General features: G+C 37.4%; 1 protein-coding gene across 4 annotated transcripts in view; it reads right to left on the bottom strand.

Annotated features, from left to right (window-relative positions):
• The window catches only part of LOC123880846 (protein sidekick), a 98,264-nt gene that overhangs the window by 16,879 nt on the left and 61,823 nt on the right, over nucleotides 1-19,562 (bottom strand). Inside the window, exons 2-15 of one of the 4 annotated variants that reach the window (XM_045929189.1) lie at nucleotides 12,411-12,506; nucleotides 11,983-12,159; nucleotides 11,443-11,668; nucleotides 10,665-11,365; nucleotides 10,482-10,577; nucleotides 8,112-8,231; nucleotides 6,920-7,075; nucleotides 6,091-6,217; nucleotides 4,827-5,122; nucleotides 4,227-4,412; nucleotides 3,293-3,316; nucleotides 1,733-2,145; nucleotides 1,256-1,478; nucleotides 204-400 (exon numbers count right to left, since the gene is read on the bottom strand). In XM_045929189.1, the coding sequence (XP_045785145.1) occupies nucleotides 204-400; nucleotides 1,256-1,478; nucleotides 1,733-2,145; nucleotides 3,293-3,316; nucleotides 4,227-4,412; nucleotides 4,827-5,122; nucleotides 6,091-6,217; nucleotides 6,920-7,075; nucleotides 8,112-8,231; nucleotides 10,482-10,577; nucleotides 10,665-11,365; nucleotides 11,443-11,668; nucleotides 11,983-12,159; nucleotides 12,411-12,506 (3,038 nt within the window). The remainder of the gene's footprint in view (nucleotides 1-203; nucleotides 401-1,255; nucleotides 1,479-1,732; nucleotides 2,146-3,292; nucleotides 3,317-4,226; nucleotides 4,413-4,826; nucleotides 5,123-6,090; nucleotides 6,218-6,919; nucleotides 7,076-8,111; nucleotides 8,232-10,481; nucleotides 10,578-10,664; nucleotides 11,366-11,442; nucleotides 11,669-11,982; nucleotides 12,160-12,410; nucleotides 12,507-19,562) is intronic. The other 3 variants (XM_045929190.1, XM_045929191.1, XM_045929192.1) reach the window with 3 other exon arrangements.

Raw genomic sequence — 19,562 nt, 5'->3', positions numbered from 1 at the left:
TCATAGTATTTAGGTATTTACATATTTCAAATCCCGTAAGATTATCATGAGGCAGATCAAACTTAGGTCGCGTCGGTGTAAAGACAGCGCGGAATGTTTCGTGTGAGTAGTCACTGTGTGCGTTATGGGTCAGGAATAGCGAAACAATTGAAGTTTAAAGAAAGAAAGGCTGTTGGAAATAATTAATCTATCACTAAACTCACCTGCAAATGTTCGACTCGTATACTGGTATTACTGGGCGGCAGAACTTCTTCCTTGAACGTGTCAGGGTTGTCCTTTATCTGGTATTTTAACTTGTATCCTATAAGGACGCCGTTAGATTTTTTCGGCGGCGACCAAGACACTCGCACTGCCCTATCCGATATATCATCGAATTGCAAATTTACGATCTCATCAGGTACTGAAAAAAGTGTGATATAAAAAATGTTAGCTCTTTAAATGTTATAATTGCTTATTACTTTTGAAGTGAAAACTTCTTTAGTTTGGCATGGATGAAAATTTTCAGACCAACTACGTGCAAATTTTTCATCATCATCATCATGATCAACCCATTTCCGCCCCACTACTGAGTACGGGTCTCCTCTCAGAATGAGAAGGGTTTAGGCCATAGTCTGCCACGCTGGCCCAATGCGGATTGGCAGACTTCACACACCTTTGAGAACATGGAGAACTCTCAGGCATGCAGGTTTCCTCACGATGTTTTCCTTCACCGTTAAAGCAAGTGATATTTAATTGCTTAAAACGCACATAACTGAAAAGTTAGTGGTGCGTGCCCGGGATCGAACCCCCGACCTCCGATTAGGAGGCGGACGTTCTAACCACTAGGCTATCACAGCTTATAGCAAATTTTTGCAAATACAAAATTATACTCTAAAACAATCGCAGTAAAATTCAATTTTGACTGCCTAATTATGTGCTAGTTTATTTGTAAATTAGTGACATCAACTAGAGACAGGGGATTACAAAAATTTTGAGGTTTATAGTCGGTATGAGTCCGGCATAACCACTGTGCTCCCCTGTGGCCGGTGGTATCCATGACGGATTTTCCTCACGAAAAAAAGGGGATTACAAAAATGCGGCATAAATAATAGAGAAAAACGTAAGTATATAGTATAAGTATAAGTTTTACATTGTGTAGACATGATGCAAACACTTGTCGGCCAACGTCACGGGGCAGCTTCCCTTTTGTATTAAAATATGTTCATGGCTGCTTTTTAACTACTTCTCTAGTATAAATAGAATATCTTAAACTTACTATCTTCTTTAGTTCTCACAAGCACGAAGTCACTGCGAGGTCCATCGCCGGGCTCGGTAAAGCACAACACAGAAATGTTGTAATCCGTAAACTTTTCAAGGCCGCTTATGATAGCCGTTTGTTCAGTCAGAGGGTCCAAGAGATTTGGTGGAACACTGACAAGTCTCTGTTCGACACTATCGTTAGTTGCCTCATCCCATTTCCACGCTTGAATTTTATAGCCCTAAATAAAAAATAAATAAATTTTGAAAACTACAACCCTGTATTTAACTTGTGTAACTGGTCCTAAGTGTTTTTTGTGGAGTGAATAAAATTATCTGGTATAAAAATTAGCCTTTGGCACTCTCCAGATCTTTAACTATATCCATCTGTCTATCAAAGAAAATTAAAGAGTTTAAAATCCTAAATCCACGCGGACGAAGTCGCGCGGGCATCAGCTAATAAGTGATAAAGCATAATATCAACATTTGCACGTACCTGATTGATTCCATTAATTTTCTGCGGATTGGGCGGCGTCCACCAAACTTGAATGGCAGTGGAGTTCGAGGCTTCGCAGCGGACGCTGTCGGGCGCCGCCTCGGGCACGCCCTCTTTCGTTTTTATTGTGTAACTATCCGAGAACACGCCTACGCCTTTGTCGTTATATGCTGCGATTTGCACGTTGTAATCCTTCCAAGTAATCAAATCTTGTATGAGGTAATTCCTTTGGGCCTCGTTAGTAATATTTTGATAAGTCCATGGACTATTCTCGTAGCCTTTCAAACGATATCGTATAACATATCCCAGGATATGCCCGTTCCGATGTTCCTCTAAAGGCGGCTGCCACTGGGTGATTATTTCGGAAGACGAGCGCGCCGAACCCATGAAGCCCATAGGCGGGCCAGAAGGTGCTGAAACATTAATCAACTTGTGATTATTCCTGCAATAATGTTGCTCAGATGGCACATAAGTTGAGACCTGTCAAGCAGAAGTAATGTCTCGCACCAGCGACTCGATTGCGGTAGATGACAGCTACAATCTTACGATCGCAATCACCTCTGATTGGTTGACGCTCGCTCACTATTGGCTACAATGAATTGTTGCAACAAGACTATCATAAATCAGCCAATCACAACCATTGCGATTGTAATAATGATTTATGCAGGTTTTTCGGAATCGGCCTACTGGTTGCAAATAAGTTCACGTAGCGCGTCAGACATCACTACGTGCCGGTTATTGTTCTATCACTAAACTAAAAATTATGAATGTAACGGAGTCATGCAATTTCGATATTTTTGCATTGCCAACTAGAACAGGCGTGGTATCAATACAATTATTATCAAAAGAACATAATATTATCAGCACAGTTATTTTAAGTAGCATTCGCGACATACATTGAGGCAGCCATAGTTCATGCAAATAAAATTGGGTACATGACTATTAGTTTATATTAGGAAAAAAAATACATTTTTGATATAAAGACTAAGTAATATTTCTGCACTTTTAGGTATCAATTATTTTACACTTAAGTCTCTAAGTAGATTATAGGTATATATCACTGACCTCCACTAATACAAGTACGCTGGGCCTGCAATTAATTACCTGTTTTTGAAGCAACTTGATTTTCACCATATTGGCGCTGACAGCAGCATCAGCGTCATGAGAGCATACTAGGAACTAATTAATATTAGTGATAAGACATCTGTCAATATAGTGTCAAGACGTAAATCATTTGACAGAAAATGACGATTTATATAACTCTCCGTAAGCTCGGTGAAGTGTTTTGAATCGGCACAAAAAATAACTATCATTTCGTATGGCACACCTCTTCCAGCGTACTTGTATTTATGTCCATTTTAGTGAGCTATACTGCATAAGTCATGTACCCTATTATAAGTTCAACATACCGATGACCAAATAAACAATGACGAGACATGAGGATCGACAAAGATTGAACGTATATTCGAAAAGCAGAAATAAAATGTAGTCGTACAGTAAATAATAATAATTAATGAATACGATTTCAAGATACCATTTGGTCTTTACATTTCTGCATACCTTGGCAGCATATTATGTCGCTGGCTGCTTGATCACAAAAAGAAAAATAATTGTATTGTGAGCGATGGGCGGCTGAAGTACGAGTTTGTTAGAGAATGGGACATAGTGATTTCATATAGGTACTCTTCAGTATAAGTAATACAAAATTAATTAGTAATTAAAAAAAGTGTTGAAATACATTTAAAGCAAATAAGAGTCTATTCAGATAGACCACAGTTGCAAAAATATCGTCAGGCAGTTATGTGAACAACCTGTTGTCTGAAGTTGCGTTGTCGCAGTTACAAATAACGTAGTTGCGTTTAGCGATAAAATCGTTCGCGTTAAACGCGTTGCGCTCGAGTGCGTTTGAGGCCACTATGTCATAGATATTGACCACACGCTCACAAAAATTTATTGAATTCGATTGGAAACTGTCTTAAGATTGATCCATATTTGCGCACGCGCACGAACCGTGCACACAAAGCCCATCGAACACCTATGGACACGTCAATGTCTCTGTGCGCACGTGCATGAAGTTTTTAATATTAGTATCTATAAATTCAATAAACTATGCACTTTCTCTGACTCGGTATGCGATTTGGCATTGCTGTAAGCATGCCAAGAATACTATTTAATAAATTTAATAAACCAATAAAATATCGCGAACGTGTCGGTATATCATTTTTGACGTCATTATGTTCTAATGATGCGCATTGTGCGCACTTTCAAACGTGTGCGCAAGTGTGGATAGACCTTTAAGTGCGAATGGAACCTCGCGTTTCCATACAACTTTTTACCTGCAGTCATTTTCGCTCGCGTGGCAGTGTCTGTGGCAAGTCTAAAATGACCCTGACTCATGAATATTAAGAAAATGACTAAGATAGTTTATCGTTTTAAGCCTTATAGACTATATTTATTTATACTGACTAATGTTGTAAACGTTTTGACGTCATACCTTCTTGAGGCAAGGTCAAAACCTCCGTTGGATCGGAAGGCGGTCCCTCCCCCACAGTATTAACCGCTGATACTCGGAATTGGTAGGATGTGGCAGCTTTCAAGCTAGTTAGTAACACCCAACGCTGACTCGCTGATACGTTCATCGACTCTGTCACCCAGTTCAATAATGGGTCAGGTGTGGGACCTAAAAAATTGCAAAACGTTATAACATAAAAATAATATAAAGTTAAATTACTTAACCTAATGTTTGAAGGGGCCTAACTTTCAATTCTATTATTATATTAGTTAGCTACATGATGCCTGCGACTTCATCTAGGCAGATTTAGGATTCTTGAAACTCTAAAATTCCTCGATTTTCCGGGATAAAAATGATGATGATTTACGTCAAAGTGGAATTAGGTTTTTTAAAAATCCTGTTGAAACTCTTTAATATTTCGGGACAAAAATAGCCTATGTCCGTTCCCGATATGCAAGTTTTGGTCCTGAAAATCAAAGAGTTCTCATTGGATTAAAATCAAAGATTCCTTACAGGATTAAAAAAACTAAATCCATGCAAACGAAGTCGATCATTTATTTAGTTATAAATAAAATTACGAACCAAACTCGGGCACGATGCGACGCTGCACTATGTACTTCTGCACGGGCGAGTTGCCGTCGAAGCCGGGGGTCCAGGAGACGTTGACGGCGCGCTGCGGCGCCGCGTCGAGCCGCTCGGCGCGCACGTTGGTGGGCGCGAAGGGCAACTCGATGACGGCGAGCAGCGCGCGCCGCGTGTGGTTGCCACCCGGCGACGTCACCACGCACGTGTACTCGCCCGCGTCGCTGGCGCGCACAGCCTGCACCTGCAGCGCGCCGTCGCCAGTCACCCACACGCGGGACCCGGCTGTCATCGGCCTGAAATTACCACTTTCAGTTAAGGTTCAATATCTCAAAAGGAAAAAATAGGTCAAGTGCGAGTCGGACTCGCACACGAAGTGTTCCGTACCATCGTACAAGAAATAACACTTACTTTTTTAATGATGTAACTAAAAATCTCGGTTGTCGGATTTTCCCATTTATTTGTAAATAATACTATAAGACATTGTTATCTGATAAATTTCATGATTCTAAGTCAACGGGAAGTTCCTATCCTATAGGTTTTTGATTGAAGACCCGTCAAGGTCTTGACAGACAGATTATAAAGTGATCCTATAAGGTTTCCTTTTTTCTCTGGAATCTGTATTCCTAAAAAGTAATATAGGATAACTTCGTTGTACGTCTGTCTGTTTCAGTCTGTCAAGGCCATTTTTATCAGGAACCCGTGAAAGTATCAAGGTGCCAACAAATAATGAAGTCCCTTGGAGGTTTAAAAATCAAACTTAAGTCAACACAATCAGAAAAAACGGTCATTTATGCCACTTAATTTGACACTCGCAAATAAATCAAAACCTATAGAGTACTTCGTACTGACCTCGGTCAATCAAAGAATCATTAAAATTTGGCAAGAAGCAAGGAACATCAGATCGGTGCAGTGATTGAGCCGTGAAAAGGTAACAAACAGATAGAAAGACACACTTTCGCATTTATAAATTGCCTGGTCGTGGAATTGCCATGCTTCGTGTACAACGTAGGCCTTATAATAATCTAGGTATACACAAAATTGGATTGAAGCGTTTCGATTTTTGTCTATAAAATAGTCGTTCAAATGTTATGATAGATATTCCGTCTAATATTATTTTGTTGTAAAATACACTTTCGATTTTCACCATAATATTGTGGTTGGCCTGAACTTAAAAGCAAAAGTTAGAGAATCGATGCGTGAAAATCATGAGCGTAAAGATTTATCTTGATCTTGTCTTATGGCTACTAAATATAGGTCTTACTGTTTGTTGTGGAACCAGTCGATGTTATACTTGACGTTCGGATCACTGGATACTTTGCACTGTAATGTTGCGGTGTGCCCTAATAACACTCTCGTATCCACGGGCGGTGCAATTATTTGAGTCCTCACTAAAAAATAAAATTGATTTAGTCACATAATATTAGGCTACACACTGCATTCGACCCGACTCCGAGAAAACTCAAATCTAGAAAACTTTTGCGACGTTGTAGCCGCCAACACCGCTCGCATAACTATTCGGATCGAAGCAGTGCGCAATCGTTCATACAAGTTATATAGTAAATAATGCTCTCCGTGAATAATGCTCCGATTTGGAGATATTCTCGGCTTCGGAAAATGAAATTCGGATCTTGTGTGCAAGTAATACTATGGTTATAAGTGTGTACAAATACTTAGTACTAAGGCCACTTCAGTTCGAGATTTCTCGGATTTGCATCAAACGCCTAAAGAGCCTACAGAGCCTAGCAACCCTAAAGAGCTTAAGGGCAGAAGTCATCGCAGAATATTTCTCATTTCTATATTATTAAGTATTTACCACAAAATACTTGATAGCGCCTTTAACAGAAGCCTCATTCCGTAAATACGATTAATAAATAACTACTCTTGTTACCATGGTACCAAGAGTAGAAATTAGTTATTATGTTTAAAGTTTAATAAACACCTCTCTCTTCTAAAAGAGATAGAGTAACGCGAGAATCATCAAAGAGGTGCGCCGCCGTAGACCAAGAGAGCCCAGCCTGGTATTATACATGATGTGCATATTAAATTTCAATTTATGCTATGCTTATTTTATCTATAAATATCCTGCTCACCAAGAACTGTAAGATACGCCTCGCCAGACACTTTACCGGCGTCATTTGCTCGGACACAAGTATATTTGCCACTATCCACTGTAGTTGTGCTGGTAATTAGCAAGTCTCCCTCCTCCAAAGCTTGTAATCTTCCGGATAAATTTATTATGAGAGAATCTGAAATTATCGGAGCCAAAAATTAATTTTACATCCACTAAAAACTTTTAAATAACTAGTATGCTTTTAACTTTACGAGGACTATGAATTTTTAGCACAATAGGTACAGTTATTTCAAACTTATGAGTTGATGTAAATTTTATGAATCATGTTTTATGCAAGCGAAATTATCATCTTATATTATCATTTATATTTAAAATTGGAAGAATTTATTGTTTAAAATTTATGTACTATCCATGTACATTTAGGACACTATCTCACTAGAACACCAGTGGCGGCACAACCAGTCGCGCTACCAACAAAATGTAATAGTTCTATGGAGGATAGATACCTCACCTGGTGTCCGCTTAGTTGCGCAATCAATTTAGTCGCGGCGGCCAGGATCATCCGCTGATAGCGTAACCACTTATTTACGTTAAGAGCTATTTGGCATCTCACTCACTCGACCACAAGTTGCGCTACCAGGGACGCCCGCACACTGATTTGACGCTTGTGCATGACAGAGTCAATTGCACGTGTACACTGTTGATGTCAAGTGATTGTTCTCACCCTGGTGTCGGCTCTGGTGTTCGGTCATCACGGTGGCTCGACTGATAGCGTCGCGTCGCCATGATGTTCAAATGAGATATTGGCCTTAGGGAATAGGGTTGTAACGTATCTACTTCCTAACTTTACAAAATATCTACGTTAAAGTTGAATGTGAAAAATTGGAAGAAAAATATTATTCGTTATCGATTTCTAAAATATTGCAACGAAAATCTTGTCCCGAAAATACTGTCATGACCCGTCATCCCGTCTTGTGGAGTCCACGGGTGACCGGAGGTCTGGCAGTTACCTTGGTCAGCATGGTCTGGCCATTCAACGAGGTAACGCAGCCAGCGTTCTGGATACCCTACCTCGTTACAGTGATTTGGATGACATTATTGTTTTGTAATTTTTATATTTAAGTAGTAACTGTTACAATGGGAATATGATAGAGGTGTTAGAAATCAAAATGGTAGATGGTGATAGTGGTCCAAAGGGGACTGTATCGTACCGTTGAAGTACCAGGTAACGTTGGGCGTTGGGGCGCCGACGGCTCGGCACACGATGGTGGCGTCCTTCCCGTCCAACACGGTGAGGTTGGCCGGCGCGCTCTGCATTATGGGCGGGGTCGCTACAAGCCACACGCGCACTTAGTACGAGCACTACATTGTACAGTGTGCACTACGCACTATTATAGTGGAAAACCAATAATTCCTAATACTATTTATATTAATTACTATTATAACCTACACGATTCATAAGCGATTTTAACTTTTAGTCTTCTAAAAAACTGGTCAAGTACGAGTTGGACTCGCGCACCGAGGGTTCCGTACCCTGGAAGAATATTTGTGTAATTATTTTGTTGCATAAGTTATCTCCAACTGCAAATGTAGTGCATTTTTTTGAATGTGATATGACTACAAATGAATGATTTGACGATTTTTGCCTTGGTATAGGTTTTGATATAGTTGCGAGTGTCAAAATATACGGCATAAATAACAGTATTTTTTGATTGCGTTGACTTAGAAGCTTGATTTTGTCACAGCTCCAAGGAACCGTAGACATAAATATTTTTTTGATATTAATTTCAATTTGAGATCTCCGCGTGTTCCTTAAGAAAAGGGTTTTGAAAAACATACAGATAGACAGATGGACAGTGATGTGATCATTTTAAGTAAGGGTTCCTTTTTTCCTATCGAGGTACGGAACCCTAAAAATGATAATTGATTTACACATGCTTGTTAAAAGCTCTATTTATAACTATCATAGGCACATACTGTAGATATAGCCTTTTCAAACAGGTTTAACAATGCAAGCTAATGAATCGAGTAGCTCTATGAATAAGTTAGACGGTTAGTATTCATAAACTGTATACCTACCACATATTTAAATTGTAACATCAATTATGCTCGTATATAATACACAAACTTATATAAAAATGAACAAATATTTTAAAACGGCATGCGACCAGATGATGCACTACCTAACATACTATCGATACATTACAAATATCACTTAGTTTTTGATCTAAGCAATACCAATATACGATCGCTGATTAGTTTTACCAAATTCCCAAAAAGGTAGAAGTTCTCAATTCAGCGCGTAATTTTTTACTGAAAAATAATCCTTATACTCTAAAAAGTTGTTTAATAAAGTAATAAAAATATATCACCCAGAATGTATTTTGTGTTTTTCCTTCATGAATTTGGAAATATTACAATAACTAATAACCCACAACCAATTATATTTACAGATAAAAAATTTAACGCACCGATAACTTTCATCATGCACAAAATATGGATTTTAGATAGTGTGATAAGATTAATATCTACAGCAAAAAACGTAAGTACGGACTATACTACAAAATATACGAACAATGATATTATAATGTAGATACATATTTTTTAAACCAATTCAAATTACATCTACTAAGCAACGACAATGCATAACTTCTTTTTCACATGCTTCTAAGCTACTTGATATGATTTTACAATAGTATACGAGTATCATAGTTAACTTGACACCGCCGTGTGCTAAATAAGTATTGTATTATATTTATGGCCGATGGATTGAAAAATAGCTGCAGCTAGAAGTTTTATGTTATTCTTATGAGGGGTTTCTCCGTCACTCGCTTCATACAAACGTAGTTCCAATTTCATTTGAATATTAAGCAACCAAAGTCCATGAAATTTTGCAGACATATTCTAAAAACTAATATCTATGTCTGTGGTTTTCCAGATTTCTGTTAAAATATTTGGTTTCAAAGTTACGCGGTCTTAAAAATTTACATACAAATCTTTGAGCCCCTGTAATTTTAAAACTACTTACATATTTTTAGAAAAATCTAAAACACCACAGACACAGATATTAGTTTCTAGAATATGTCTGCAAAATTTCATGGACTTTGGTTGCTTAATATTCAAATGAAATTGGAACTACGATTGTATGAAGCGAGTGACGGAGAGAGCCCTGTTAAGCTTTAAATTATAATGACAAAATAATTATTAAATACATGCGTTGTTGTATTAAAAGATATATATTAATTAAACAATAATAATAACATAATATATTATCATAAATTGAGCCTCGAATTGAATGCTACTGTGATATAACTTAAGTAGTTAAGCTCTTTATTGAACACAGTATGTTTTAGTAGTAGAGTAGAGGATACTTAATGTAGGTACAACTAAAAATATTTTATTATAATTCAAATAACAAATGATTTAAAACAGATAAGAAAGATAAAATAAAAGTTCAAATATTGGTGTAAACGATGACGCGACTGGTTTATAGAAGAAAAAAAACTAAGCAAACACTCGGGTGGTGTGAGATCAAATACGCTCAACAGTGCATGAATAACACCAATATATAAGTTTCTTACTGCCGGTATCAAATTTGAAAGTTTTTGCCTTTTTATCGGAAGTCCTCATTCTTATTAACTTCATGTGACTGCGCGGAAGGCGAATATTTTCCTTTGCTGTTTAATAATGTAAACAATTATTATGTATTTTATGAAATCAATTAATTAGGTACCTAGTTGCTAACCGTGTCAGAAAGTACTTACTTTTAATTTTCAACCAGGTATATATAGAAGACTCTCCAGCTTCATTGCTCGAGATACATTGGTATATGCCCATATCTTCCATCTTCAAGTTACTGATAACGAGTGACCTATCCACTTCCACTCTGTATCGGCCGCCGCCGTCATCAACATCGGCGTTATCGGAGTCCTCGGCATCGGCCCCGACACTAGCAATCTTTCTTGCATCTTTATACCATGTTATACTCGGTATCGGCATGCCTTGTACATTGCATTCTAAAACGATCGTACTTCCGAACTCACCAAACGTTTCTGATTTCAAAGACATCATCACTGGTTTTTCAAAAACAGTAACCACCGCTGACGCAGTCACAGTGGCGAAACCACCAGATTTTAATCTCGCTTGACATGTGTATTGTCCAGTGTGATTCAAAGTGGCCGATATGAGACTCAGTGTTCGATTCCACTGATCGTTTAAGTCGTAAGTAATTCCTGCTAAGTCGATCAATACACCGTCTTTGAACCACAGCGTTTCAAGCTCATGAAGTGGCCTTGCGTTTGCGATACAATAAATAGTTGTATATTCCTGACCTTTAATTATCTTAGTGTCTTGGGGCTTTATAATAATCTCTGGGGCTATTTCTTTGTTGTCGTCACCGATTACGTCTAACCTGATGTATGGACTATTTTCCATTTTGCCTAACTGAGTATTTATTGCTCGCGCTCTACAAATATTGAAAATGAATATTATACGTAAGTAGTAAGTCAAACAAAATAAAATATAAGGGCACAAATCACTCACCTGTAAGCTTTTTGGTCATCTTGAGAAGCGCATAGTATTACTAGTTGATGTTTATCAGTGTTTGCGTATTTCTGATCGTATCGTAAAACACCGTTTACACTGTTTTCTTCTAGCCAAATTACCGTTGGTGGTGGTTCCGATTCTATGTATGGGAAATCTAGAATAGCTGCTCTACCAGATTCAACCTTCACTACCTTCTCGATAGTGTTCTCAAAAACTCCCATATCTGTAAATATAAATATTCAAGAAAATGTAAAGTAAAAATTATAATTTATCAGGACATGCATAAAGACAACTTAAGCTCTTACAAATCTTTGATTACATAGGTAAAGTTATGTCTCTATAATTTTGAAAATTAATTAATTGTTATCAGCGTTCAATTGCGTAATGTTAGAAATCAAATGAAATCAATTTTGCTAACATGTGTCTTGTGATAGTACTTACTATAAGGTTAGATCCTTCACAATCTACTGACACAGACAGTGTGCAAAAGTCAATGATTACATCTAATGATAGAACTAGAAAGTATAAGAAACTTACAAGCGACGACAATGTTGTTCTTCTCGCTGAAAATCGCACCAACATCATTTTTTGCGATACATTGATAGGCACCTGCGTCCTGACGTTGAGTATTGTGGATTTTGAAAAATAATTCAGAAGAGTAGTCGCCTAAAGGTATACCGTTTTTTAGCCATCTGTACATTGGTTGCGGGATTCCTAAAAATAATTATAGTCTTTAGTAACGTTTTAGTTAAACACTTATATTGTTTAGCAAAGAATTTAAGTTACTTAAATGAAGTTTTTAAAAAATTGAAGGTTACAAAACTTAAAGCTAGCCTCAACTTATTACTGTACAAATCATGCTCGCGCAGAATGGTGTCAAGAGTTCTGGCTGCATTCCGCGCTGAACAGACAGGCTGATCCTCTGCGCAAAAAATTATGAATTAATAATAATATATTATAGCTACCTATTGCTGAACACTGTAATATTTTTGTTGTGCCTTCTCTGACTATGCTATTGGAAGATGAAGGTTGCATTGTAAACCGTGGCGGCTGCATTTGAGCTGAAAAGAAAGGCATTGTTATTAATAGTTCAGTGTAATTTTTTTGCAGTTATGAAGTTCAGGGATAGATTGTCGTATGGATTAATTATATTTTTAACCCCCGACCCAAAAAGAGGGGTGTTATAAGTTTGACGTGTGTATCTGTGTATCTGTATGTGACATCGTAGCTCCTAAGCTAACGAACCGATTTTAATAGTTTTTTTTTAAAGGTGGCTTGATCGAGAGTGTTCTTAGCTATAATCCAAAAAAATCAGTTCAGCCGTTTGAAAGTTATCAGCTCTTTTCAGTTATTATGAAAACAATTTGATCTTATTCTATATTTACAACCTCCGCGATTATCGGCATGGCTGCACAGGTCTCCTCTTTCTTTTCCAATAAACTTATAATAATACCACACCTCTAAATTTCGATAGCGGTTCCTATTTAGTTTAACCACCAGTCAGTAGGATCGTTGTTAAGCTTAACAACTACAAATATAATATCTAGCTATATTAGTAGTAAACCTATATTTTTAACTGCATCATATAGTTGTATAGCCAACATTCTTAGGGCATGATGTTATGTTTTTATTGCACTCAACCTTAACACATCGCGTGATTCACCGAGGACCGTAAGAAAAGAGTCAGAAATGCGATCAATTAAGCGTCTTCGCATTCAATTCAGTCGATCTGACTAACCAGTACCATTAATAAAACGATGTACTACTTGTTGACCGAATTTATGCTCCTGGGTATTTCTACCTAACTGTAGGAATGTAGTTTGACGTTGTTTTGGACTCGCCAGAGAAAACATTTATTTGGGGCAAAATAATTGATGATTAAATAGGTTTACGATGGATATAATTGAAAAGCTTAGATACAAGGTTTTAGTAAAAGAGCGTTTTTGGTAAGTCCCTGTCGACTCTACTATTAGTTTCACGTTGTTTTTACAAACAGATAAATTCAAAGGCAAAGGTATTTAATATTTCATATAGTATATTAAGTAATAATTAAAATATTAATAACTTAGGCTTAGCTAAGGTCAAGATTTACGTAACAGAAATAGGATACCTAGGTAGTCATAATAATGAAATGTAGGTTTAATGTATGTTTATCTTCATCGGGGACAGCTTCTAATAAACTTGATAGCCACTTAATGTTATGAAAGAAACCCCTAATCTGTTCGCTTCTATCCTTTATTGCATCGACTCTCGGTCTACCCGACATTCCTCTACTTAAGCTCTATTACTGTCTAAGTGGATTATCCAGATTGGTAGAATAGGTAGAATATCAAATAAGTTTCTTTTGGTGTGTGTCTGAGTAAGTAGACCTACTTCATTTTATATACTCATAGCAACATACATACTCGTACAATACGTAGGTAAATATAATCAGGTATAGGGATTTGGTCATTCCCTTGGGCTGAGAAGGGTTTGCTGGTCCTGCCTGACAATTTGTCAGGCTCTACCCTGTAATCTGGTAATAAAACACCGTAATTGTATCTAATGGATACTATCAATGGTTATCTAAGGCCACCGCCATCTTTTTTACCTAGTCTTTACAGAATAGGTAAGTATATGATTATATTATGTAAGTACTAGAGGAATGTGCAGCAGCCAGACAAGTCGACAAAACTTAAGGATGCAAAGAATTGATGTAAATGTAAATTTGATTATGTTAATGAAACATAAATAAAGACCGCCGATTTAAATCGTGGTGGCAGTCGGCAACTAGATATTTTGTACTGCATAGGTACACCCAATTTGAAAATGGTTAGGTTAATCTTTGTGGCTAATGTCATTGTTTTAATTTGTGTAATCTCTAAATTGTTAAATGCCATGGATCTTAAACATCACTACCGCTCAAACAGTTTTCGATGACCAACTCCATAGGACATAGGTAAACCGACTAGCTGATGCTCGCGACTTCATCCGCGTAATGAAATGAAATTTATTTATTTGCTAAATATGCGTGGTTAACAAAGGTCTTATAATCTAAAATAGTCCCTGCATATTTACTGAAACTTCAGTATGCAAATATTAATAATATACTCTACAGGTATTTTTTATTTGTATTACAACAAATAATGTAGGGTATATTACTCAATGTTGATTATTACTATGTTATTTACATAATAATACTATCAAATTTTATTCTATAAAATTACAACTAATAAACTAAAACTAGAATTATATAAAATTACCACAAACTAATTATATGTATAAAATAAATGAAGCACTATGATTTCCAAGATATATAATTAAGGAAATCTGAAATAGAGTAGAACGATTTATCGCACAACCACTGAAAGAGCTTCCTTTTAAAAAATGTCGTCGGTAGCTTTTTTATATTTGTATCTAATCTATAATATAATTTATTATAAATTTGAATGCTCATTGCGTAAGGCGATTTTTGAGTTTGTCTAAGATTATATTGTGGCATTATTAGTCTATCTTGATTCCTTGTAATACTATTTTGGTTTATATCGGATTTTTTGACAAAATACTCCAAATTCTTATGTACGAACACAGACGTTTCATATATGTATAAAGACGGCAATGTGAGGAGTTTATATTTTTTAAATATTAATCTGCATGAGTCAGTTGGTTTCATAAGAAGGATACTTCTGATACACTTCTTCTGCACTATAAAAAGTTTGTTAAAGTCAATTGAAGACCCCCATATAACAATACCATAGCGAAGGTTCGACATAATATACGAGGGGTGGCTGAAAAGTTCTGAGCCTAGGGCATTAAAAGTCTAGATAAAAATCTAAATAAAATTTATTTTTCAATATAGTCCCCATGGACTTCAATGCACTTTTGACATCTTTTATAGAGGGCTTGTATCCCTGAAAAAAAATAAGCCGCGTCTTTAGCTTGAAAATGTTCATTTACGGCCGCCTTCATCTCTTCATCATCTCCAAATCTTCGTCCCCGAAGGTCCTTTTTCAAATTTTTAAATAGAAAATAGTCGCTAGGGGCCAGATCTGGACTATAGGGAGGGTGGTTCACTTCATCGAATCCAGTTTCTCGCAAGGCTTGCCTCGCAATGCGCGCTGTGTGAACCGGCGCATTGTCTTGCAGAAACAAAATTCCTTTGCTGATTTTGCCTCTTCTTTTTTCAACAATGGCTTCGCGAACTTTTTTCAAAAGCCCTGCATAATACTCTGCATTCATCGTAGTTTTTTTTTGGAGGTAATCTATGAGTAAAACTCCTTCGCAATCCCAAAAAATGGTGGCCATGAGTTTGGAAGCCGATTTTTCCACCTTGAACTTCTTCGGCGGCTTTTCCCCCTTCTCTATCCATTGCATTGACTCTTGTTTCGACTCCGGGTCGTATTGTCGGATCCACGTTTCATCAACGGTGACAATACGAGTGCAAATTTCCTCCAAATTGTCCTTGCACAGGTCTATAAATTCTTCGGAAGTTTCAACTCGTCGCTGCTTGTCCAGTGGCGTGAGCATTTTAGGCACCCAACGCGCACTGACTTTATTCATATGCAAATGATTATGCATAATGTCTCCAACTCGTTCCTTACTGATGCTCAGCTCTTCTGCTATGTGCCACAATTTTACTCGCCGATCGTCCAGTACAATTTTTTTTACTTTTTCGATGTTTTCATCAGTGACTGCGGTGTTCGGCCGGCCCGAGCGGGGGTCGTCTTCCAGAGTCTCTCGGCCTTGTTGGAATAGGCGTGTCCATCGTTTAACCGTGGCTGACGACGGTCCAGATTCTCCGTATACACTAGACATTTCTTCAAAAATTTCTTTTGCTGTTTTCCCCTTTTTTACGAGGAATTTTATGACGGCGCGATGTTCCAATTTCGTTAACTGCAGCGATGACTCAGACATGTTGATGTTCACGGTTCAATTACTCAAAGCTTAATGAAGCTAATGACATGAAACTTTTCTTATATAGTGGGTAGATGTCGCTCAACTAGTGACCCGCCGGATGAGTAATTAGCACGAATGCAAGTGCCTTAGGCTCAGAACTTTTCAGCCACCCCTCGTACCCATGATATGCAGAAAATGCTGCTTCAAGTGATACAGTTTGTCTTAAACGTCGAAGTGGGTATATAAATCTGTTAATTTTATTGCAAATGTCATTAATATGGTATGTCCAGTCACAATGTTGATCTAGTCGTATCCCTAAAAATTTCATGTTATTATCCATGCCAATCAATTCATTATTATATATAATTTTTAGTTGATTAATTTCCCGACGTTTTGTTTTAAATTGCATATATTTAGTTTTATTTACATTTACTGATAAGTTATTGCTTTCTAACCATTGTATAGTTTTATTTAAGGATTCGTTTATTTCATATTCATATACTTTTTTGTCTTTGCATGGTATAATAACAGTTGTGTCATCTGCAAATAAAATAGATGGATATTTTATACAAGTAGAGAGGTCATTTATATAAAAAAGAAACAAAAGAGGTCCCAAGACACTTCCTTGTGGTACCCCAAAGTTATTATTTGCATAGACTGATTCATAAGTATTAATCGTATTATTTACCCGCTTTGATATCACAGTTTTTTGTTTTCTATTAATTAGAAATGATTTTATCCAATCGTGAATTTTGCCACGGAATCCATAACATTCTAATTTATTCAAAAGCTTTTGGTGATTTACTAAGTCAAATGCTTTTGACATATCCATAAATAGTACAGTAATAGCTTGTTTTTTATCGATTGATTCTGTAACTAACTTTATTAATTTGAATATTGCTGTTGTAGTAGACCGTAGATATAAGTTTTAAAAATCTCCTTGGAACCCTTTAAGACCGTAGATATAAGTTTTAAAAATCTCCTTGGAACCCTTTAATTTTCCAGGATAAAAAGTAGCCTCTGTCACTTTTCAGGTCTATACCTATCCATACAAAAACTCACGTCATCCGTTCCTCCGTTGTGGCGTGACTGAACAAACCAACCAACAAACAAACACATTTTCGCGTTTATAATAATGGGTAGTGACATACTCGTAGTTCGTACAAAGTACGTCGTGCGTAGGTGACCTAATACCTAGTTAAGGTCGATAAGACGTAGTGAATAAAAATACGACTATCATCGTTTATTGTAACACCGTGTGTAGATTTAGAAGATAAAGGCAACGTTTTGTATGGAGAGCGTTATTTGTTTAGTTTTTACGTGCTATTGATTGACTGCCGGCCCAGTTAACAAGTAACTAGCAACACGTGTAACTGTGGTTACATTATGGGTTACATTATAGGAAACATCTTTGTTACAGTTTTTCCTAACAGAATTACTGTTGACGTAATTAATAAGAACATAAGGTAGTTAAGTACTTGAGATTGTTTCAGTTGGAAGGGAGAGCTCTAGTTAAACAATTACGTACTACGTAACATTAGCAAGGACTTTGATACTAAAACCTAGATTTAATGTCAATACATTTAAGGTTTTGCCTCGTGCCTCACTACTACTAACTGAGGCAAAAGCGCATCCAAACGGCGGCCGAGGCAGCGCGATGGCACGTCTACAGTCAACACTAACCGATTCACATAAATCTCACGAGACCTTGCGTTATCTAGCAAGCTGTCGCGCTTAGTGGAAACTGCTAACGAATCAATCCTAAAAGAAAACAGAGGTTCTTCTTTTTATAGGAATATAAAATATTTTTACAACAACATAACAAATAACAGAAATAACAGAAATGTCAAATTATTAAATTATTTAGTTTGTATAGGTACGGCGAGGCCTTAATTAGGTTTGTGGTAACTTTTGACTATGGAAAACAAAACACCCATTGTGTGTACAGTGATGCCACAGAATGGTTTAACGCTTGGCGGCTAATAATATAATCAACGTTGATAAAACGATAAGATACTGACTGTACTACTTCAACATAAATAAATGTGATTAAACTAACCTACTTAAAATGAAGCCAAAGTAACTACCTAGGTACTATGGGCGGTAATTTTTACTGCAGATATACGAGTAGATAGATAACTTCAACATTTTAACGAAGCCTAGTAACTTAGGTAATTTAGCATCATCAATAAATATGTATCAAATATTACTATGAACTTTTCTCATACATGAACATATCAACCGATTTTGGTTTTTAAACCGACCGATCCGGAGATCGCGTATAAGCAAGCGCGTAGTGTGGGACGCCCTCCAGCTCGATAAATTGAATGGACCGACGATATAAAGAGGCTGGCGGGAAGTGGCTGGATGACGAAGGTTGAGGACCGGGTGTGGTGGCGCTCTTTAGGGGAAGCCTATGTCCAACTGTGGACATCCACAGGCTGATGATGATGATGAGGAGTAGATTAACATTATTCTACTCCATTTTTCTTACATACAATTTTTAGGTACTTCTGCAGGGTACTCGTACTAATTGTAATCGTGGTCACTTTTCAATCGCGTGGTTAGGTAAGGTAGGTACAATCAACCGCAGCTACAGCAATGCATGGTGTTTTTGTCGTTGGTTCTTATCACAGCCCATTATTGTATACACTCAACGTTAAAACGCCTTGTCCAGAACCAACCAAGACTTCTGACTATAGTCAGCATTAATTTTTTTTTTAAACTTAAAATCTACTATTTATTCTAGATAATGCTCTCGACTTCGTCCGCGTGGACGGACTTATTTTTCTTTTATTCTGTGCTAACTCTTTAATTTGTAGGTGTTCAAGACCAATTATACTGTTTACCAAGCCAGATAATAGATGGCGCTGTACGACCAATATGTCGCGGTCTTGGTCGACTATGTAACAAATATATACTCATGTAAAATATTTATCAACGTGTGTTCGTCCTTGGGTTCAATAAACCGGCCCGGCCTCTTAGAACAAACCGTGGTTTTTTTGTTACGACCTGCGGTCCCTCAGAGCACGGCGGGCTGGAGCGGGAACATTTTGTTCCTCCAGAACCGGATGTTTTTGAAGAACAAGTGGTCCACTAGTGGACCACTTACCGTACTCGCAGTGGATCGCTGCAGACACCAGAGTACTTGGATCCAGCAGCGGCGGCAGGCGCCGGCAGAGGGCGCCAGCAGCGCGGACCAGCGAGAGCGAGCGAGACGAGTGGTGCAGAGCAGGACAACC

The sequence above is a fragment of the Maniola jurtina genome, chromosome 3 (genome assembly GCF_905333055.1).
Source record: "Maniola jurtina chromosome 3, ilManJurt1.1, whole genome shotgun sequence".
Classification (NCBI taxonomy): domain Eukaryota; kingdom Metazoa; phylum Arthropoda; class Insecta; order Lepidoptera; family Nymphalidae; genus Maniola; species Maniola jurtina.
The sequence above is the reverse complement of the archived record's forward strand: the minus strand, read 5'-3'. Positions and strand labels throughout refer to the sequence as shown.